Here is a 23,783-nt window from a genome sequence, read left to right as displayed (position 1 = left end):
AATAAAGATGTAAGTAAAAAACCCTCACAGAAGGATTTTATTCTTACAGAAACTCTTGATATTTTAGATGGCAATTAATATATAGGAATAAATACCAAGCAGTGTATGAAAGTGGATGACTAACTATGTAAATGCGTAGACTTCTTTCCTGAACTTTTCTTCCTTTCATGGACTGCAAATATCAATGTAATTTCAAATCACACAGCATTTGAATGTTTAATCTGTTTATCTACAGAACGTGAACTCTGTTGAGTTAAACAACAATAGTGGTTTTCAGCTCTACAAATATTTGGATTGCAAATATGCCTAAGAAAACCTAACTGGACATAATTATTTCAATGCTGTCCATATTATGGACTAAAATTTCTCATATGGCACATCAGCATAGTCATTTACAACGAGTCATCTGAACTTCGTAGGTGGTGTTTGTTGCAGTAGCAAAAGCCCCCCCACCATTTTCATGCCCAAGTGAGTGCATAGGACACTGAGTAGCAAGGTACTATCTATCTGTAGCTATTTCCTCTGAACCTAGATGGAGTGAGATGAGGGAAGATCATCATCATCATCCAGGCCAAAAGATTTGCAAAAAAAGCCTTTGAACAGCAACAAGAAATCCAGCAAGCAGTGAAATTAGTTCAGTTCAGTTATGTATAGGAAAAAAGCAATACTGAAAGATCAAATTTAATATGAAAAGCTTTCATAATTTACAAACTCAAAGTTCTCTTCCTGGAGAAAAAAAAAAAAAAAAAAAAATCTATTCCCTTGAGACCACTGGTTATTTGGGAGGAGTTATTTTTATTTATTTATTTTAATGCACTCACAGGTCTACTGATATACATGCATATCTCCAAAACAGCAGCCAAAATAGTGTGTGGTCTCAACTCTGCCCCTTCCATGCCCCCCTTCCTCAGTCACCTTCCAACCCTTTTAAGTCACCATCCCCATCCTGGACAGCTTCCCCCTGCCCCCTAAATAATTACTTTCATTTCTTCCCAGTTCATTGCCAGTCTTATCTTCTGCAATTGAAAGGTTTAACATGGGTAACAGTAATATAACAAATCTAAACTGTACTTTGGTCATAAACTTTGAATAACCACAAATATCCTCTTGCCTTCAAGCAAGGCTCACAACACTTCCTCTCAAGCCCCCCTCAACTTCTCCTTTAGGATCCTCCTAACAAACTTGGAGCCTACATCAAATGACCTGAAGGTCTTCACAGAATCCTAAATCCTTTATGGAAAAGAACAGTTTCATCCTCAATATTCTCCATATTGACTTGATGTTTTGAAAACTTCGAGACTCTGGCAGAAACTAATATAAGCAGTAACTAAAAAATTAATTAATGACTGACAGAATAGGGCCATTTAAAAAAATCTGTATTGGTTTTGAATGCCTCTATAAAACAGATTATTGGATAGATCTTCTATCTGCCTTAATGATTACATAGCTGCTCTAAGACATTCACGTTTTGAACATCTTTCAGAAAAGCTACTAAAGACACCTGATCTTTCCGATTGAACTATAGCACCTCACAGCGCTGTATCAGTCAAGCCAACCCCAACTAATAACAGCAGAAAACCCAGCAGAGTTGACATTGCCTCACCATCTCTAACTGGTATTGGAAGGCAAGAGTGGGGACGGGAAGAATCTTTTTTTTTTTTATTTTGGCACCAAAGTACCTCATGTACATCTAGTATACCACGCTTTTCCTTGACATTTTGCAACTTAAATTTTGGGAAGGATTGTGGAAAGTAACTTAGTAACACTAACTGAACAATTAAATTCTCCTCTTCTAGTCTGGGACCTCATCTAACTTTATCTGTTGCTCCATAGTCACTGGACTTGGATACCCCAATGGCATACCAATCATACCCCAATGGCAATCATACCCCAGTGGCATCCTGGGGTGTATTAGAAGGGGTGTGGTTAGTAGGTCGAGAGAGGTTCTCCTCCCCCTCTACTCTGCCCTGGTGAGGCCGCATCTGGAATATTGTATCCAGTTCTGGGCTCCTCAGTTCAAGAAGGACAGGTAACTGCTTGAAAGAGTCCAGCGCAGGGCCACAAAGATGATTAAAGGTGTGGAGCATCTCACATTTATGAGGAAAGGCTGAGGGAGCTGGGTCTCTTTAGCATGGAGAAGAGGAGACTGAGGGGGGACCTCATTAATGTTTATAAATATGTAAAGGGTGATTGTCATGAGGATGGAGCCAGGCTCTTCTCACTGGCATCCAGCGATAGGACAAGGGGAAATGGATATAAGCTGGAACATAGGAGGTTCCGCTTAAACGCGAGGAAGAACTTCTTCCCAGTAAGGGTAACAGAACACTGGAACAGGCTGCCCAGAGAGCTTGTGGAGTCTCCTTCTCTGGAGATGTTCAAAACCCGTCTGGACATGTTCTTGTGTGATCTAACCTAGGTGGTCCTGCTCAGGCAGGAGGATTGGACTAGATGATCCTTTGAGGTCTCTTCCAATCCCTAACATTCTGTGATTCTGTGACTTGAACCAACTGAAAGGTAGGAACGAGCACAGGCATATGCACAACCATATACTAAACGTACGGTACGATGTTTTGCTTCTAAAATGAAGTATTTAACACAAAAGCCCCCTAAGAATGCAGTTCAAAACCAGCTCAAGATAACCTAAGCCAATGCTGAGGTAAGACTAAATTGCTTACAACAATTTCTACAAGGTGTACGCTTGCTGTTGAAAGATCAGCACTGCCTTACTTTTTCTTCAGGGCTAAGTCAATAGTGTGGAACACATTAAATTAATTTACTCTTTTAGTAACATTTTCCACAATCAGCCAGCTGTCCAAGCACAGCGGCACATCTGAAAGTTAACAGACAGCCCCTATTGTGAAATCCTTTGTAAAAACTGGCTCTGTGAACAAGCTGAATAGCAAAACATTACATGTGTAATGGCAATTATCCACTTGGAACAAGAAATATGTCCTGTGGGGCATATGAACCACTTTATGAAAACAACCATCCCACATATCAAGATCTCCACGAGCTCTGTGCTTTTTCCTCCCTCTCTTATCAAGATTTTATCTGAAGATCATAGAATCATAGAATCATAGAATGGTTAGGGCTGGAAGGGACCTTCAAAGGTCATCTAGTCCAACCCCCCTGCAAGGAACAGGGATATCTCCAACTAGATCAGGTTGCTCAGGGCCTTGTCCAACCTGGCCTTGAACGTCTCCAGGGATGGAGCATCCACCACCTCTCTGGGCAACCTGTTCCAGTGTTCTACCACTCTCATAGTAAAAAATTTTTTCCTAATATCCAACCTGAACCTACCTCCCTCTATTTTAAAACCATTACCCCTTGTCCTATCATAACTGGCCCTCCTGAACAGCCTCTCCCCATCTTTCCTGTAGGCCCCCTTGAGGTACTGGAAGACCGCTATAAGGTCACCCCGGAGCCTCCTCTTCTCCAGGCTGAACAGCCCCAACTCTTTCAGCCTGTCCTCATAGGAAAGGTGCTCCAGCCCTCTTATCATCTTCGTGGCCCTCCTCTGGACCCTCTCCAACTGGTCCATGTCCTTCTTATGTTGGGGACTCCAGAACTGGACGCAGTACTCCAAGTGAGGTCTCACGAGGGCAGAGTAGAGGGGGAGAATCACCTCCCTCGACCTGCTGGCCACGCTCCTCTTGATGCAGCCCAGGACGCGGTTGGCCTTCTGGGCCGCAAGAGCACATTGCCGGCTCATATTGAGCTTCTCGTCCACCAGTACTCCCAAGTATGTGATTTTCACCAGCAAAAAGGGCAGTTGGAGCACTTCTTGATGAACTGCACTAAGCTGCTTCAGCCTCAGACAAGTTGAGATCACAGAAACATCAAATTAACCTCTGTAATAAAAATAGTTGTCAGAATTAAATGTCTGTTTCTGAGTTCTCTACAAAGAAGATTTGTCAATGTGTGCCTGCCTCTCACCAGGCAGGACAAGCATCCAGTCCTTAAAGGCACACAAAAGGCAGCTCTGTATAGCTGAATATAAATTCCCAGGTTTTGAGACTAAACTCTGTTGAGAATATCTTAAGGGAAAACAAAAACAGCCCCTTCACAAAAGTTCAAAGGAAACTTTACACTAACTAACAAGAAAGTAGCAGAGGTTAAGCAACTAATTAGCAACTATTACTATCTACCTACGAAACAGGCCTCACAGGGTCTTAGGAGGCTGACAGTGCAAGATCCCACTCATCCAGTACAACATGAATTTACAGGTAATATAAAGAGACTTAGCGCACAGTTCCATGATCACAAGATATTCCACAGGTTAAACAATTATCTGTACACTTGTTCCTATACCTCCATGGGGCAAGCCATCATCTTTTTGATGTATGTGAAGAATTACTGGCAAGGCTGAACTATAATCCACATCCTGAACTGCAAAAAGGAGTGCTTTTCTTAAACAGGTAAATTCCCTGATACAGACCCACAAACACCTTTGCTGTCACAAGTGAAGGGATGTTGCACTGCTCAGAGAAGAATCAACCTGCTAGTCTTGAGGGCAGAGAGTTCAGAATTTCTTGTCTGGACTCTCACTGAGCTCTGCTGTCAGGATAAGTCTATACCCTGCCTAATATCACAACTTACTATTATACAAAATTTACTCTAATTGTCAAAAAGACAAGCTAGCCTGCTGTGATGGGCTCCATAGTGTTATAGCTACAATGCTTCCACTAACTGAACCATTAAATACTCCTCTTCTAGTCTGGGACCTCATCTAACTTTATCTGTTGCTCCATAGTCACTGGACTTGATGCAACTGAAAGGTAGGAATGAGCACAGGCGTATCCACAACCATATACTAAACGTACGGTACGATGTTTCGCTTCTAAAACGAAGTATTTAACACAAAAGCCACCTAAGAATGCAGTTCAAAACCAGCTCAAGATAACCTAAGCCAATGCCGAGGTAACCTTGCCTCCTTCACTAATTCTGATACTGACATTATTCTAACCCTTGCTGAGGTGATTCAGAGTATCATTTCAGAAGTATGTATTACTTTTGCTAGACTAGTTTTCTGCTCTGCTTAGTGTCCTGAACTGGCTTATTAACAGGTCAGACGAAAGACAGTGTCAGCCAAAGTGTGGCAGGTAGGACCGTTCCTGTGCTCACTTAGAATGGGTTTACATATGATCATTTTTAATCAGAAACAGTGTGGCCAGCGGGACTAGGGCAGTGATCATCTCCCTGTACTCAGCACTGGTGAGGCCACATCTCGAATACTGCGTTCAGTTTTGGGCCCCTCACTGCAAGAGAGACATCGAGGTGCTGCAGCATGTCCAAAGAAGGGCAACGAAGCTGGTGAAGGGTCTGGAGCACAAGTCTTATGAGGAGCAGCTGAGGGGACTGGGGTTGTTTAGCTTGGAGAAAAGGAGGCTGAGGGGAGACCTTATTGCTCTCTCCAACTACCTGAAAGGAGGTTGTAACGAGATGGGTGTTGATCTCTTCTCCCAAGTAACAAGTGATATGACGAGAGGAAATGGCCTCAAGTTGTGCTAGGGCAGGTTTAGATTGAATATGAGGAAAAATTTGTTCTCAGAAAGGGTTGTCAAGCACTGGAACTGGCTGCCCAGGGAAGAGGTTGAGTCATCATCCCTGCAGGTATTCAAAAGATGTGTAGACGTGGCACTTAGGGACATGATTTAGTGGTGGACTTGGCACTGTTAGGCTAACAGTTGGACTCAATGACCTTAAGGGTCTTTTCCAACGTAAATGATTCTACAATCCTGAATACTGAAACTACAGTCTTAACGTGCACAGAAAAGCGTACCTCACAACACAAAGGAAAAACTAATCAGAACTGGGACAGGATAAGACTGATCAGTTCTAGAACTAGTAGTGCTAGTGATTGAAGAAAATTGTTACATGACAAAATATAGACAAGAAAAATTTCTAAAATGTTTCTGAAAGCAATATCACAATACTATTTCTCTCAAGGGCTACAATACTCAATATCATTACAATTTTTTTTTAATCACATCTCAGACAATGTTATTGAAATTTCTCTACTATCTAGAAATTTATTATATAAAGGTTTTCTACATCTACATATTTTACTGCAGATTTTATTCTTTGTTTTTTCCACCAACAGAAATGATTTTAAGGAGTGACCTTGCTCGAGCTCTATACTACAGACACAGTCTTTCATTGAGTTGTGTCACATACATACAGAATTCAAGACTTGTGAAAAAAAAACCCTTACCACCTAGATTTCTAAAAATCCAGTAATTTTTGCTTATTTATTTCCTTTTAAAATCCCTACTATTCTTAGAGACAAACAAGAACTCCTCATCAAGAGATTAGTATTGTATCCAACTACAGCTCTAAGATAACCCCTACTAGTCGATTAATTATACTCTCAGATGAGGAATATAAATTAGAAAACATCTTTCTTTAGAACGTTTAAAAAGAAAGGGAAAAAATTTAATATGGACATATGCTATCAGATTATTCCAGGATAAAAATCAGATGAAACAGAATCTCTATTATTCAGTTAAAAACTTTCAAATAAATATAGTAGTTAGCTAAGTTTTGCTGCAAAATTTGTTCCCCTTGATTGCAGGAAAATGACAACAGAGAAAAAAAAAAGATAATAGACTGAAATACTACTCTCCATATCTTTTTTTAAAAATAATGGCAGTACAATACAACTTAGTCATTAAAAACTTACCTGGGGAACAAAGTAGTCATAGCTATTTTGATTTGTCTCTACAAAACTGCTAAGTTAATGCAAGATTCATTTTAATATATGATCCACAAAGTTATTTATGACATTATGTTGTAGAATTAAACTGTTATTGTTTTCCCTTGCCAATCCCACATTCCGTAAAACTGCAAAATATTTTTTGTTCCCTTATGATACACTGACTTGCAACTATCACTACAACACCAAATAAAACATACCTTCCCTAGCTCAATTTTATAACATTTCAATGTGTCTCTACCTCAGAATCTTTGAGTCTCACATAATTAGACGGGAAAACTCCTGATTTATCACCCAGTGTTCCTGTCCACCAGTCGCCATCTTTCTTTGTCACAAGAATCATATCACCTTGTTGAAAAGTTAGGTCTCCTTGTTCAGAACTCTCATAAGTATACATAGCAATATACTCTGTAAGAGGGAAATAAATACAGAACATGGGAAAACACTTGATAAACTGCTCAATTATCATTTGCAAAACCTAACTAATACAATGTAGTCTCATCCATGGGCTAGATAGAAGACAAATTTATTAACTACTATTCATAGAAACATCAATATTGTATGTGTAAAATGATATATATCAGAATTAAATGCAATCTATGAAAAGGCTGTTTCTCTTTTGTTTTTTAAATAGTTTGCTAGTATAATTATAACATACATAACTTATTAATTTATATCAGAAACGACTCTGAAAATATGTTTCCCAATGGTTTCCGTTATGTGCTGATGATGAGAATTTTCAGTCTTGGGGTTGGACAGTCTCAGTATCCAAGTATCTGTAGATACTGCCTTCATTTTACATATGCTGTTTGGCTCTGGTATACAATGAATTCTTTCATTACTTGAAGCTTTGCATGAGGGGCACACATCTCATTGCATCTTATGCAACAGATGGCTGGGAAATGTTAAGACAAAGCCTGAATGTGTTCTGTTTTGTTAAAACACAATCAACTACTTAGTATTCAAGTGTAAAAACACTAAAGTAGACTGACATTGAGAAATGCAATGCATAATTCAATCACAGAACTACATGAAAATTTTTTACATAAGTAATTGCAAAGAATAATTTCAGACAATTCAGTAACATTTTCTATACAATTTGATAGAGTCTTATTTAACGGAGCATTATCACACTTTATATGGGCACAAAACAGATTTCTGAAGACTATATTCTCTGCTTCTAGGACCAGCTCTGGACCTTCTTCACAATGTTTTGGGAAGACTTTCACGCATACGTAAAAAATCTTCAAGTATTTCACTGCAGCTGACAATTGTTCTATTTGCTCGAGCACTAAATCTGGCCGAAAAAGCTTAGCTCGGGGAAGTTCAGCAAGAATTCAAAACACAATTACCATCCTTAATGAAAGCTAAGCTGAAGAACACATACAGCTGTTTGTATGCACGTACACGGGAACGCACACATTATATATTATAATATATGCTATATACATGGAATTTTTCTTAAATGCTTTAAACGTAATAGAAGAGGCTAAATCCAGGTTGCATTATTTCTTAAAAATACAGCTTTTTTTGAAATGTTTTATTAAAAAGTTGTGCTCCTTTTTAATACAAACATACAAACTGAGATATCCCATAACTTACAAAAAAGACTTAGCATTTCTACAATTGCTTTTGCTCAAATACACAGTGAGCAAGACTAGTTATGTTTTGAATTAACTGATTATCTCACTTCCCTTGTTATATGGCTATTTACCATTCCCTCCTTTTAATTTCTGTAGCGCTCATGCCAGTGGCAAATTAAATACATTGGTAGCCAAAGAGACTCTTTCACTTGAAACTGTATGTAGAATTCTAATTAAAAAAACTTAGGGTGTTCTGTAGAGATTATATACAAATGTTAATTTGTAACCTGTATTTAGATTCATTGATTTACTCTGACAGTGATTTAAATTAACCGAGCTGACTGTGCACTGAAGTGGATTAAGAGTGCCCACGCAGTCCGTTAACACAGTTTGTGTGGAAGCATTAACCTCCAGCTGAAGGGTGGTAACAGCCAGGAACACAAGTCTTTTAAAACCCTTCAGAGTTCTGACAGTTATCTGTCTGTGTCCCAGGCTCCATCTTCAAAAATGACCATAAGGATCACAACATTCTATAACTGACTGTAATTTATTTAATTAAGAGCTTTAACGAAACATTGGAAATGAGCTTTGGGTGAAATTGAGATATTAATTAATAATTCCTGACATTGCCAAGTACATGTGCAGATGTGCTTATTTGGCCCTCTGCAAAAACCTGTTCCAGATCGAGAGTTGTTACCAAAATATTTGTACAAGAAACAGTACAAACTACAGAAGATATTTTAATGGCATGTGAAATTATTTCTTCTATAAACACAACATATATAAATTCTTACTATAATAATTTTAAATCATTCTAGAGGCAAATTGATTAGCACTTCAATTTTAATAGGCCTGATCTTAATACACTAAGATCTGATTCTAAGCTTGTTTCTGGTAATAAGCAGACTTACTCTATTTAATTCCTTAGCAAAATACTATTAATACTATTCAGTTTGAAACGCTCACCTTCACCTGACATAGTTGCTTTTGTTGCTGGTGATGCTACTCTTTTCAGACTAGCAGGACTTTCTGAGGAACCGGAATCCATGCTTTAGAAAAAAAGTAACGGTTATTTAAGAAACTAAATCTCTTCAGAAAAATTATTGTTATATTTTAAAAGGAAAACATGGATATGCATCTATAAGTAATTCCCTATATTTTAAAAGAAGAGACAGTAAATGTGCAACTTAAAGTTTGTAAGTAGAATGGCCATTCATGGTTACATTTAGGTAACCGCCTTAAATACACAAGTTTCTGCCTATCCTCTTCTCCCTCAGAAAAAAATGTATCTAAAATCATTCTCATTTGTATTACTAATGTTAATGTTGGCTTCGCATTACACAGAACCAGATTTTGATTGTTTCATCCTCCAAGAGTAATGATAAGTGATTAAGTTTTGAAGTATACTTTTTCATTTTGCAGAAAGATAAGCTATGACTTACAATTGATAAAATCCAATACACTAATTTTTTTTAGTTGCAAGTCATATAAAATTAAGATAGTTCATTAAGCTTTAGATCTTTTGTTGGTGATGCATGACCCAAGGAGAACTTAGGTCAGTTTTCTTATCCCTCACATGAATTTCTGGGGCTGGAAGCCAACACCTCCCCCAGAAGAGAGTCATACAAAAAAAGCATTTTTACAGAGTAGATTCTGAACTTTAACATTCAAGAGTGCAACGCTTCCTATTTATTTAACTATTACAGTATAGAAGTAAAGTATGGTAAAAGCAAATAAAATACCTTGTTGACTTCCTAATGGGGCCTGAAATAAGCTTCACATACGATTTAGGAAACCACCCCTTTTGTCCTTGAACCTCTCCAAACCACCACATATCTTGCTGCTCCAAAACTGTGATGATATCATTTTTGTTGAAATTAAGGTGGTTGTCTTTTTTTGCTCTCCAAGGATACAAAGCTTGTGCTTGAAGTCCCTCCACTTTTTCACCCTAATGCAATATAAAAAAAAAAAAAAAAAAAAGAGAGAGAGAGAAGTTAGTCATGCACCACCTTTCATAAAGAAAGCTGCTTAAGGAATCCTATTCTTATGCTACTTACATAGCAACAAAATACACAGACTCTCTTTCAACTGTATAAAGTCAATTAAACTTGCAAAGTAATACCGGAAACATTTACAGTCCTCCTACATTTCTATCAGTTAACACATAATCAATACAACGCAAGATTATCAGAGGTCTTGCTTAACAAGATAAATAAAGTTTTACAATTAAGATATACATCTAATAAACCTTCAGGAAACTATTTTGGCAACGTGAACTTTATGGAAAATGATGTTTTGCTGCAAGTTATTTGTTGTAAATTCCAATATTATTTTCTCTCTAAGATACTAAGATAGTTAGCATTTTTCAGAACACATCAGCTAACAAGAACAGTATGTTGTTCAGTTGAGGAAAAGGAAATGCCTTAACAGATGGACAGAAATCATCTGATGTGAAGCCTTGAAATTGCTATTCCACTTAACTAGATAATCCACTTTGGAGTGAAGGTTATTGTCATGTGATTCAGGAAAGCCTCAAGGAAGTGACCCAAAACTGGCGTCCTGCCAAAACATTAAGACTGAACCAACAAAGTCTAAAATAGCCAGCAAAGAATAGCAGAACAGAAACCACTTCATGTTTAATTCTGCTGTGGATTTTGCAAATGGATGCATGCTACCTGTTCATCACTCCAAACTGAAACCACTTAACTATCTCAGAGCACTGTTTTAATGCAAGGACCATGTTCACACTTGGCTTTCCAAATGTTTGTGCTGGGTCAGAACGGCTTTAATGAATATAGGTGCTCACCTGACCCAAGACAGGAGAGGGAGATGATCCTGTAACAGTGGCAGGAGTGAAGGCTGATCGCTGCCGCAGCTGCCCTGCACTGGGAACAGTCAAAGACGGCTGAGCTGCCCAGGCATCCCAATTATCAGTCTCCGGTTTCTCACTAGTGTTTGTTGGCCATCTGAAAAAAGAGAATGACGTAATTCCTACAATTTTCAATTGAATAAAGACACTCATGCAGAAAGATTGTGCAGAAAAAAATTTCTACATTCCAGGTTAATTTCTTTTAACTGAATATTCCATGAGCATCATAACTCTCAGGTGGAAACAGTGCAATCAAACATCGGCTAACAATAAACATCTTAAAAAGGCAATCTCTAAATACAGTTGCTTGTCCTTGCTACTTAAGGTCAGCTGTTTCTGTAATTTAGTCTCATTTCTTAGCTGTGCCTCAATACAACAGAACTTCAAGTAGTGCAGTCTGTTATATACAGTGGAAAGAGGTAAAAGAAAATAATAAAAAAAAAATCATCATTCTCGTCAAAACTGGTTTGAAATCCTCACACCTGCATGTCCCTGACCTCTCACTTTGCTTTCCCTTATACATAATTTTGCTGCTTTCATCCATATCCCTATCTTTTTTCTTTTGCTTATTTCCTACTGACGTTTTTCAACACTTGAGAGTCTTATGCAACCTCTTATCTTTTTTATCTTATCTCCTGTCCTTTAAAACACCTAATAAATTTTATAATCCACACCTCTGCCTCCAAATACCCACTTAAATGAAAAAAATCACCTGAACTGTAGGAGTACAAACAAAGAACCTATCTTAAACCTAAGTTTACTTTGCCTGTCGCTTGTGCTATTAGTTGGAGTAATCAATTGTTGTCCACCTAGATTGTAATAGTGTCCAAAGACCATAACCAAAAGACCATAACCATCGCTAACCCCTATATCATGTTCAGGACAGTATTATTAGTATAAATTCTCTGGGACTCACTTTGTATTGAAACTGAATATTAATTTTCATGAAAAGCATAAGAGCATGCACTATCCACTTAGGGTAGAAACAGCTTTCTCAAAAGTATGATTTATTCAAAACAATAAAATCCAGTATGTGCCAGACATCTCCAGGAAGCTCAAGATTTAGTCTTACCCTCCCCTCTCAGAAAAACAACTGTTTGTAAAAAAAAAAAGAAAAAGTTTAAATAACTGGAAAAGCTACTGTGACCTATTTGATGAAAATTTTAAAATAGAACATATTATGTACTGTAACGCTACACTAAGATATTTAGATTTTAATCTATAAATATGTATTATATGATCAAAAGATAAGATAATTACTCATCTAATCCCATCGACATAGGGTTGATAATACTGCACTGAGCACTAAGCTGAGTTAACAAGACATCCAGGTGTCAAAAAATTTAAGAGAAGGAAGGTGAACACCTTGGGATCTCCACCACGTTACCATCCTCACTTAAGAATATCTCCTATGTTTGATGTGTCCTTCTGCATTGCTCAGGCAGATATAATGGGAGAATGGTTGACTTCCACAAGGCCGCAATTTTAACTATTTACTACAGAAAAAATACTTTACTTCAAACAAACTATTTCTATTTTGCAATCTTGATACTCTGTTAACAGCCACCACAGTCAAATCGATTAAAAAGGACTCCATCACATCTAAGGTGATAATACTACCCAAACATACGTTGAACTGAAGTCTGCCCAGTTATTGGCAGTTGTAGTACACTCTGTAGAAGCAGGAGTTCCTAGCGATGTAGTGGTTTCATGCACAGAAACTTTAGGTGCAGCAGTTGCCTCAACTGCTGGCTTTACAGAAGCTGGAACTTCATTTTCAGGTATTTTCTCTGCATAGTTTGCAGGGAACCATCCAGTTTTCCCCTTCAATTCTCCACCAAGCCACCCTGGTTCTCCAGTCTGGCTTTCATCCACCTGTAGATGCACGAAGTTATAAAGTTAAGAAACATAACATACAAACGGAATTTTTACTTTAAAAAATCCACAGTAATTAACTTTCTCTAGCTACAGAGACAAGACACCTTAGAATCATAGAATTTTCTAAGTTGGAAAAGACCTTTGAGATCATCCAGTCCAACCGTCCCTAATCCCCCATTAAACCATGTCCCTAAGCAGTTCATCCACCCTTTTCTTAAACACGTCCAGGGATGGGGACTCAATCACCTCCCTGGGCAGCCTATTCCAGTGGCTGACAAACCTTTCAGAGAAGAAAAATTCATTACAAATACCAGTTCCACCTAGGTAGAATTTTGTTGTTATTTAATTTACCTTTGGAGGATTATGTTTACACCTATTCCTTCTATGGTGCATTAATAGATAAGGGAATATTTTACAATGCACCACTGCTTTGCAATTCTTTTTCCTTTTTTCCTCCCCAAGCCAAAATCAAAAGGATTTTTAGAGGATGAAGTAAAAAAAGTTTTAATTCACTCCTAACGCATAAGTCAAGCATGGGTTTTTAAACAGTTGCTTGAAAGCTTGTCCTAGTACAGCAAACTTGGGAGAAGTGACTTCTAGAGAAATCCTTTAAATATGGATATTTCTGGGTTAACTAACACAAAATGCAGTTTTTAACAAGTTTTCCTAGATATTCTCTTACAGAAAATACAACCAAAAAAAACACAGCATATGAAAAAACACCCATCGAACAATTTAATACAAATCCATAGATTTGCTAATGTATTTATACAAAACAATTCCATGGTAAGTTTTCCTAAGTAAATTTGCAGGCCTCTGTTCTTTCCCCTCACTCTGATATCTTTGCCAAGAGGTAAAGGACTGGATGAAACAGGGCTATTTTCGTATTTTAATTCCTACATATTGATTATTATAATTGTGTTAAGCTACGATTTTGCAAATTTCACACTTTCCTGTTAACTTTTCTTAAATGTTTCACACACTTGTTCTTGAAGCTCTACTGCCAGACTACTCTCTTAGTCTGCTATTCAACTGAGTGATCAGTTTACATTCTGGTAAGCTGCAGCTAACCACATTCAGCAAGAATCACAGAAGAAAAGTAACTCACTGTAGCTAACCGTGGTGAATTGATACGGTGGCTAAATATCTCCCAAGGCAACGTCAGTTGCAGAAACTTTTTAGAAGAAAAAAGGCAATAGTTGTATTCGTTAATAATTTTGGTAAATTTGGTGTTCTAGCTATCTAGTCTCCTTGGTAGGTGAAAAGAATCTCAGTTCTCAAGCAAACTCTTACACATGAATAGGGTTTGCACCTTTGACATGTAAATAACACCTACTTTGTACAACAATCTGCTGTGCATAGCTGCAGGTTCCCTGGCAATGGTCAAGTCAGCAGTAAAACCAGGCCAGTAATGAAAAGTCAGATGACCAATCCTACACAGTGGCTGTTTTTTGGCAAAATTTCTCTCATCTGCCTAGGCCAGTAGCAATCAGTATTTCAAAATAAATAAGAGTTTCAAATGACAGCGTAACTCAAGAGTTGACTGTGGCAGATAATAGTACAGCAGTCAGAGATGCTTAAATTTGTACTGCTGAATCACCTGATGCTATTTCCTAAAAATCCATTATCAATGTGAGGATCTATAGGTAACAGAATGCTTCATGAGCTAAGGAATAAGAAATAGCACTCTTTGCAGTCAAAGGAGTTTTCAGTATATGACATTATACAAAAATAGCATACAGTAGAATCTTGAGCTAGATGCTTCTACAGTTGGAAACACATCTATGAATTCACTGTCGATTTTAACAAAATATAACCCCATCAGCTGCTTGTTTGGAGAACGAAAAAAAAGTGGCCAAAAAAAAAGGTACAATGGTACAAACTAGTCACTCTAAACTAAAAGTGAAGCCATTCTTTTGCCTAGAACTGACTGAACCCGAAGCAGCAAAGCTTCTGTCTCTGACGGTCCCTGGACTACTCATTCGAGCTGCTGATAAACTGCTTTGCCTTAAGCCAGTTGTTGACTCTTTGACTTCCTCCTATTGTAATTTGTATCCCACACCCCTCTTTTGGTGCAAAATAATCCATTGTTTCTGCTTTTTGTTGGGTCCATCTTCTGTCTCAGTCCCTATTAACTCAAAGCAAACCCAGAAATAAATGCACTACATGCTTCATTGGTTCAATGTGGTTTTACTGCAGTGCAGAGCAAAATTTCCACTGCAGCACTGAAGAGGATTGTTAAAGTAGCAGTATGAGTGATGGAGGGTCACAGCAGAGGGTGAATCTTGGGAGAGAGAGGAAGAAATGGATTATCAGCACCTGATGCCGAGTTGAATAATCTAAACAATAAATACTAGTGACATAGTTTCTACTGTCACTCAATTGGTCAGGTATTGACTAAAATCACTAAGATACAAAAGAATCAGGACTGAAAAGCCAAAAATCTGTTATGGTGATGTTCTGAAAAGGGCCATCTTTAAAATGAATCACAGTCATACAGAAACCACCATGATTTTTCAGAAAGAAATGTTTTGTACAAGCAGAGAAAAAAAAAACCCAAAACCAAACTAACTACCAAAGGGTTTAAAACACAACCAATTTAATGTCTCTTTAGAAGACAGTCCAGAATAGTGAATTGTAGCATGTGTGGTTTTATTTTTTATTTATTCAACCGTACGTTATAGCGACAGCTTACAGCTACTTAGTTTCAGCAACTGAACAGAAATGACAGGAATAACACCAACGCAACTCCTAGCAGCAAAAGCAATAGGTCGAGTTAGTATCTCTGTCTACAGAAGAGCTGGCTTTCCAGTGCCCTACTCCACTTTGACCTGGCTTGTGCACCACCAGCAGCGCATGCACACAAAAAGAGAAGCCCTTTATGGTAGATCTTCACTCCACACACAATGCCAAACTTTAACACTCTCACAAAAGTATTTAATCAAAGCTCAAAAGTATTTAATCAAAGCTAAACAAAGTACCATTGTCTGTTCTGTTCAACTATCTATCCGTTAAATGACCATTTTAATTCTATTCCACTTGTAGGCTTTCGATTTTGGTATTTTGAGACTACTGGAATTCCTGTTGTAATGTTGAATATAAGCTCTGAAGGCCAGAGGCCATACGCTGATTATGGCTACACAGGATCTAACATAACGAGGCTGTCTATGTGTCTAATACAAAGAGCATTCATTCTAATTCTCAAAATCAATAACTAACAAAACTGATGAGAAACTATCATTATGAACTTGTTTCACACTTTCCATGGAAGCTTCTTTATGAACTTCCTGTTTAACTTATGTTCTCCTGCTATCAGAGCCACTATCATTCAATAATTCAACAATTCACTTGTATTTCATAGAATTATGCTTAAGTTTATTTAAATAAGCTGTATTATATAAAATATTATCAGCAACAACAGGATCCATTCATTTACTTCAAGTTGGAGCCTAACAGCAGCAAATGCCAGCAGGACTTTGTTTATAAGAGAGCTATCCAAAGGAAAAGAATTCCATGCATTGTATATGTATATTCGCACACATAACAGAAACAACTTCCTGAACACACAGAGCCCTGAAAAAGGCACGGCTTTCTTGGCTCAGAATATTTGTTCGCAGACAAAAGCTTGGTTAAGTTATAGTTAGGATCATAAATCAATCTAGTTTACAGTGAAAGAAATTTAAAATATATAGAAAGGTAAGAAGCAGAGAAAGCAGAAATCCAAGTTAAAAGAAAATATAAAAAGCCTGTAACCAAAAAGCGGAAGAACTAAAAAAAAAAATACAGCCCACATCCCACGTGTTCTCTAAACCATTACACAAGGTACATCAGTGCTACGTATAACTACCGTGTACTGGAAAGTCAGTCAGAAGAAAGCCCTCCTCAAATTTGCAAATACTTTCCCTTTCAGAGTAAACCCTCATCCTTCTCCCTCATTTCCACTGAGACAGGTCTCAAGATTCATGCACAGTGTAAAAGTGCATTACACTGTTGTAAAATCTATTTACAAGCTGTACATCCATTAAAGCCACAAGTCATTCTGACATAATGAATTCTGCAGTCCTATTAACATCTAGGAGTTAGGCCTGGTTCTCAGGTGAGCAGTCAATGGACTCAAGTGGATTTTTTTCTCCCAGCAGTTACGGTTTGGATGGTATCCTCCGTACGGCTATATGATTACAGGACACGACTGCACAAGCCTGCACATATAAAGCCATCTTTAAGTGTTAAACTGCTGAAGTACCAAATTTGCCTGGTAGGACACAGTTATTCTAAGCAATATTAATTTGTAAACTCCTAACTGTATAGGTCAGCTTAACTATAGAGTTGCAATTATGTCATAAATTAGACACACTTTAACATGTAAGCTTGTAAATTGTTATTTTCCAAAAAATGTAACTGACTCAAACCTTTCAGAACCACAGGACACGACAAACACTTAAGGACAGAGGAGAGTCTAGAGTCCAAATGTCCATTATCAAAAGTAAGTTCTGGTCCATTGCACTTAAATTACTTTTGACAATGTGAGCTAGCTTGTTAGTTTTACCCTAGGTGAATTCAAAAAACAAGTAAACCACATGGTAACAAAATCTGTATTTACGAAAATGAATAAATTCCATAGACTTCCTAACAGTCACATAGTACACTTACCCATTCCCTTTTAACCTCCAGCGGGAAAGCAATGATTTAAAGCAAGGCAGAATTATAACACATTTCACAAAAGCGTCTTACTCATATTAACTTTTCTAAGAGTAGCCCATTCAAGCAATTACTGCAGAGCAGGAGATAAATCCCACAAGAATCAGTCATCAGGTTTAGTAATTGTCAAAAGTTACATAAAGAAAATTGACAGCAGTTACTCTACTTTTGTAGAGCTAGTTAAAATAAAGTCCAAAGGTAACATATTGGAAGACTCGGATTACCTCAAAGTGTCTACTTAAAATGTGTGAAGAGCTCCTTAAAATGATATATTTTTGGCAAAAATGTTATTTCCCTGCAAGTCTACTTAATAGTGATCGCTCTTCCTCAAGGAAAAAAACAGTTTACTCATACGTCTAGGCTACAGTCTATTTCCCAAGAAAGCAAGAGAGCATTTTTCCATAGCCTAAGGAGACCCATGTACCTGTATCCTCTCTCATTTAACGGCTGACTGCCCGATACTATTTCTTGTTGCAGAATAAAAACACATTGCATTGTTATTCAGAATTGCATTGGGCCTCTTCTCCAGTCATTCAGTACTGCTACTAATCCAGGATTCACCTTTTATTTTCCAAAAGCAGATTCTAATGTCACAAAAACTTCCGTGTGACAGTTGAATCAATTTAAAAAACAAAACAAAACAACAAACAATAAAGCAAAATGGTTGATAGAGGCTCATCTCCCAGAATACATGCCTTTCAAAAAAGAGTTATCATTACAATTTATAAGAGTCTACAAAGTGGTTTTTTTCCAAAATCTGTTCTTACTAAACTGTTCGAAAATGCTCTTAAAATCTATTTTATTGGGTAGAACGCTATAATGAATATACCTTCCCACCACAGTGAACAAGGTATCATTTAATAGTTATGCTAGGAATTTCAATTATGAATAGACATATGCATCTGAAGATCATACTAGTAATTTATTAATATTAATATACACATTTAATAACTGCAACAACAGAACTATAAATTTAGAGATAATGAGAGACAAAAGCAAAGTATTGCTTTAGAGTTTAACTTGACAGTTACAAGCTGACTATATCCCTGTATCTCATTATCTACTTAAAAAAAAGAAATTATTCTGTATCAACACACCTGCAATCAAATTTGTAGGTTTTGAACTTTCCATTTTTTAGAAATTATGTTTTATCTACTGTATATCCTCTTTAAAATAAATGTAAGAGTATCTCACAAAACAGTTAGATTTAAAAAAGAAAAAAAGAGTAAATTTTCATACAAACAGTTCCAAGTTACAACTGTACTAGATCATCATGTCAAAAACTGTCACCAAAAGAGCTGTATAAAAAAATTCCAGTATTACTGAAGCATATCTCCACTATAAACAGACTATGTTAATGTTCATATGATTATGACAGAAGTGTAAGCACCTTGTAGTTTAGCATAATTGTTTCACATAATGTTACAATGGACATCTCATTCTCTTAATAAGGCTAATTTTCCAAATTAAAAATACAGTGCTCTTGTACTATTCTTATAAAAAGGTAAATTTCTTTTATTTATCAAAGTCAGTTTTTGATTCCACACGTAATAGCCACCCTCTCAATAGAAAATAACAGCAACTTTATTCTCTAGGTACCCTGGAGGACAAGAAACCTCTCAGAGATAATCTCTGCATAGGAACCTTTTCAAACACATTGACAGACACATACAGCCCAGCAAACTAAAACCGACAGTATCTACTCATAGATTATGTTTAAACTTCATATTTACAATGAACTGTAAGAAGCTATCCATTATTATAATAGGGTTACTATGTCATATCACATAATTTCTGTTGTCACTGAAATATTTTTCTCAAGTCTATAAAAAAATCTTGCCATATATAATTTCAATCACACAAGTGCAAAAGCTTAAGCAATTTTTTCAAGTAGCATCACAATCCCATCTTACCATGACTATGTCGCCAGGCTGAATAGTGATTTCATCGTGACTTCTTGATTCAAAAGGATACAGTGCTCTATAATACACTATTTTTACATCCTCCTGCGCAGAAATGGTTAGAGGAGCTTTTTCTGAGCAAAGGAAAAAACAAAGAAAAAAAAAAATCAAACCACATTGTTTTTAAATATTTGAAAAACGAGATGAAAGTGGGGACAAAAATTAACAAATCTTACAGTTTAAGAAGTATATTATCCCCCTTTTACACGAGGGGACATACAAAAGTGAATTATTTAAAATACAATTTTCTTACTATTTTCTCTTCTAAACATCAGGTAAAATATTACTATGTTTTAACTTTTAAGATATATACAGCTCTTCACAGAAAGAATAACGTACTTATGGTGCAACTACATGACTTCTCAAATGCTTCAATGATTTTGTAGGTTAAATCTGATCAGCTATAGGTTCAATTCAAACAGTGATGTGCTTGCATATGTCAAGGGTATCCCAAATACTTTTAGAGCCTGCTTGCGTAGCAACTTCATTTGCAGTCCGACTATACTTTCAAGAAAGATATTTCTTAGTGTCCTAGTTCATACAGATTGGCTGAAAACAGGTCACTTACAAATGGTGTTTGAAAGAATCGCATGCTAAAGATGCATTATTAGAAAAGAAGAATACAGAAAAATCCCCAAAATACAAGCTAAGTTGCTCATGAATAATGCACTTCCTGTTTTGCCTATTCAGTCATAAAAGTGCCCTCTGCTACGCTGCACAAATAAAACCTAGCAAGGGAACATATTAGATAAAGTCAATTCTAGATTTGGGCTAACAGATAGAAGGTAATTTCCCCTTTATGCAATCTTTTGATCAAATATTTAAACATATTACATCCCCGATCAGTTCTGTTGCGTATGTATCAAAGCCACTTAACAGGGAACCATGAGTCCCAATAAAGGCCAAAATCAGCTTATAATGCAGAGAAAACGCTCTCAGCTGAAAGTGATTGCGTGCACAGCAAAAGAAAGCAGATTAAATCTTAGAGTTCAGGTCATTTGTTCAGTAAACAACATGCACGGGGAAGGGGAAAGAGGAAAATGGGTAACTAAATGACATATTGCTACTACTCTAAAAAAATCCCAAGGCATATATTCCACACTAAAATAAGAATTGTAAAGAAAAGTACAGAAAGAAATCTTGACATCTTGCATAAAGATCTTAGAACAATTTATAGCCAAGATCCTCTCTTCAGCTGGCACTGTGAATCTCATCACCTGTGCTTTTCAGTCTGCTAAACACCATACTTTTAGGAAGAATAGTGAAGCCTAAAAGAACAACTTTCCGGTGTCTAGACTGCTCAATCCATACATGATTTACTTTAATAAGACTAGCAATTCAATCTTGAAACATAATATTCTTGTGTATTAAATGGAAAGACAAAACAGAAAAGCATCGTCCAAGAGGCATATGCAACAGCATTTCTTGATTTTTTTCCCTCTACCTGCATTTGACCAAGAAGCCTGGACAGCTGGCTTGATTGATTCTTGATGTGGCTGGAAAAGCTTACTCAGTTTCTCTTGCATTTCCTGTTTCCCCTTATCTTCACTTTCCTTCTTCTTGGTTACTTCTTCCCTTTTTTGCTTTTCATCTTCCTGAATTTTTTTTGGCCACTGAAGTTCTTCTTCCGGCTGCACTCGATCAAGCCGCTGTTTATCCCGTTCTTGGATTCGCCTGTTGGACAATTAAGGTGGTTTTTTTTAAGCCAGTCAAACAAAAGACCATAAAAGTCAGTTGCCCTTGTGTGCCATCTATAGTATAAAGTGTATTCTTTACAGCTTTTGTGTACCCAGTAAGAGCTATCAACTTTATTTTGGTGAGTTATCAACCACTCCACACTGTGTTCTTCCGCAACGTCTCCTGGAGGTCAAAGGAGAAATATTCAAAAAGATTTGCTGTGAGTCAGTGCAGGCCTCCATTACCTTGAGCTGCTTTGTCTTTGCATTTAAAAAACTACCTTTAACATAATTTTTTATTTTAACTCACACATCAATTCTGTACCTTTACGATACAATTCCACAGAACTTCAAGAGGTACTGAGCAACCTGAGCCTACAGAAATTATAAACTAGTTATGTTTTGGAGCTGAATGTAAGATGGGAAAAAACATTCCACACTTTTTTCTTGACAGAGGTCATCAGAGATTTGTAAATGCTAAACTTTACTTTCTTTACTGAGGCTGTGATCTCTTCTCTACAATGACATGGAAATAAATATGTTTACCTGTGTTTTTCTAATTTATTGTGCAAAACTTTACACAGGTATCTTAGAACAGTCTCTTACTCAGCTCACAATGCTGTGAAAATTATAAGCTTCCAGTATCTTACACTTTCAGTCCCATCTCTTCAACTAAACAACATCTGAGTCTCAACTTGGAGATCCAACAATATTTGTGTACTCCCTTTTCACAGTTTTCAATGGGATTCATAAATCCTATGCAGTTGTTTTAAGTGATGAACCATACATGAGAAAGAAGGAAGAAAAAGAGAGAAAAAAAATATCTCAATTGGCTAAAGAAAAAAAAACTCCTTGGCATCCAAGAACCCAGACATAAGTCCTTCAGTTTCATGTAACTTTAAGGCTGCTTTACAAAATCTCTTCCCAAGCAGTCTAATTCAGGCAATCTGAGTATCCCATTATATCAGCATTGCAAGTCACCATTTTCATTTACCCCACAATTCCTTTTATTTCATCTAAGCCTGTAGATATCAGCTACAGCTATCACTAGACATTTTCTATAATGAATTCTGACCATAAAGTTTTCCCTGAAACCTAACAGCAGCAAATTATACACTTCAATTTTTATCTGCTCAGCACTGACTTCAGCTCTAAGATGCAGGAAGAAGTCAGGAGTACCAATCAAACAAATTGGTTCCGCTTATTTTCTCAAAGCCACAAACATCCCTAGGTAAGACTCAAAATAGCCAAATCAGAAAAAAAAAAAAAAATAGTAATCAGAAACTATGGCAGTCCTGATCCTCCTGTTGAGGAACAAGGAGTAAAAACATCTGCAAGCTACACAGAGTGCTCCTGCAGAACCGTTCATAAAATTTCATATTCCCAACTGCAAAAGCTAGCAAGTCCTTCCCTATGACAGAAGACAAGACAATGGAAGAAAAGAATAAATATTCTCTGCTAGAAATAATTTGCATCAGTAAAGATAACTCTAAAGGACTATAACAGATACACAGTGTGCTTTATTTTGTTCCATGGTCTATTCCACTTCTATACTTTCTTCATACTTACAAAATTAGTGACAAATGCATCACGACAAGCTGGTCGTTACAGGCCTACTACACAGAACACATTTTGTCCAAGGACAACATGAATTCCTGCCCAAAAACTGTGTAAAAAAATTATTAATTCCTTAAGGGGAAAAATCCACTTTCCAACCAGTAGGTTAGTATCAGAGGACAAAAATCTCATCTCTATTAACATATTTTTTGAGTTGACAAGAATATTTTCTGAGAAGCATCAAAGTACCCAGTATCTGTTTAAGATGGCAGCTACTAACTTAGAAGCTCAAAAAATCTTTGGTTCTCAATGAAAGTGCTGATACCATTTCCAATACCATGAGCAAAAGTTAAGACACCAGTGTGAAGGATATCACTTACTCCTCTACGAAATATTGCTATACCTTTCTGCCTTCAGTGCAAAGTCATCTAACAAGTTAATAAATTCACTGTTCTGACAATCTCCTATTTCAATCACTGAATTTGTCCTTCGTATGTTCATCTGCAAAGTATTCAGAGCCAATTACTCATCAGTTTTGTTGCAGCACTGAAGCTGCACCACACAGGCATACAGAACTCAATTTTCTTTTGACTTGAGTGGCATCTCACCCAGTGAGTTTAGTGAGATGGGCTTTAGATGGGAAATTGAGTTTTTAACTGTGTTTCTAGTAGAGTGATTAAGTCTTCCCATACTTATAAACCAAGTTTGCTCTAACTGTTGGAACGAGAAGAACAGCTGAAAATATACCTTGAGGGAGTGTGGGGTATGTGTGATTTCTTTTTTCTTTCCATAGAAGCTGCAGAATTTTCTTCTTTGACTGTTATGGAAGCTAATATCACGAGTCAA

At 37.0% G+C, this 23,783-nt stretch overlaps 1 protein-coding gene across 5 annotated transcripts in view; it reads right to left on the bottom strand.

The window, feature by feature from the left end:
* Window positions 1-23,783, bottom strand: part of ITSN1 (intersectin 1) — a 107,367-nt gene that overhangs the window by 33,195 nt on the left and 50,389 nt on the right. For 3 of the 5 annotated variants that reach the window (XM_086631869.1, XM_086631886.1, XM_086631904.1), the window contains exons 17-23: window positions 21,149-21,378; window positions 19,657-19,778; window positions 12,798-13,042; window positions 11,105-11,264; window positions 10,041-10,246; window positions 9,265-9,347; window positions 6,957-7,123 (exon numbers count right to left, since the gene is read on the bottom strand). In XM_086631869.1, coding sequence (XP_086487995.1) covers window positions 6,957-7,123; window positions 9,265-9,347; window positions 10,041-10,246; window positions 11,105-11,264; window positions 12,798-13,042; window positions 19,657-19,778; window positions 21,149-21,378 — 1,213 coding nt within the window. Of the gene's footprint in view, window positions 1-6,956; window positions 7,124-9,264; window positions 9,348-10,040; window positions 10,247-11,104; window positions 11,265-12,797; window positions 13,043-17,695; window positions 17,711-19,656; window positions 19,779-21,148; window positions 21,379-23,783 lie in introns of all 5 variants that reach the window. The other 2 variants (XM_086631878.1, XM_086631895.1) reach the window with 1 other exon arrangement.

Source organism: Tauraco erythrolophus, chromosome 1 (genome assembly GCF_009769465.1).
Source record: "Tauraco erythrolophus isolate bTauEry1 chromosome 1, bTauEry1.pri, whole genome shotgun sequence".
Lineage (NCBI taxonomy): Eukaryota > Metazoa > Chordata > Aves > Musophagiformes > Musophagidae > Tauraco > Tauraco erythrolophus.
Note: the sequence above shows the minus strand (reverse complement) of the source record. Positions and strands in the feature narration are given on the sequence as shown.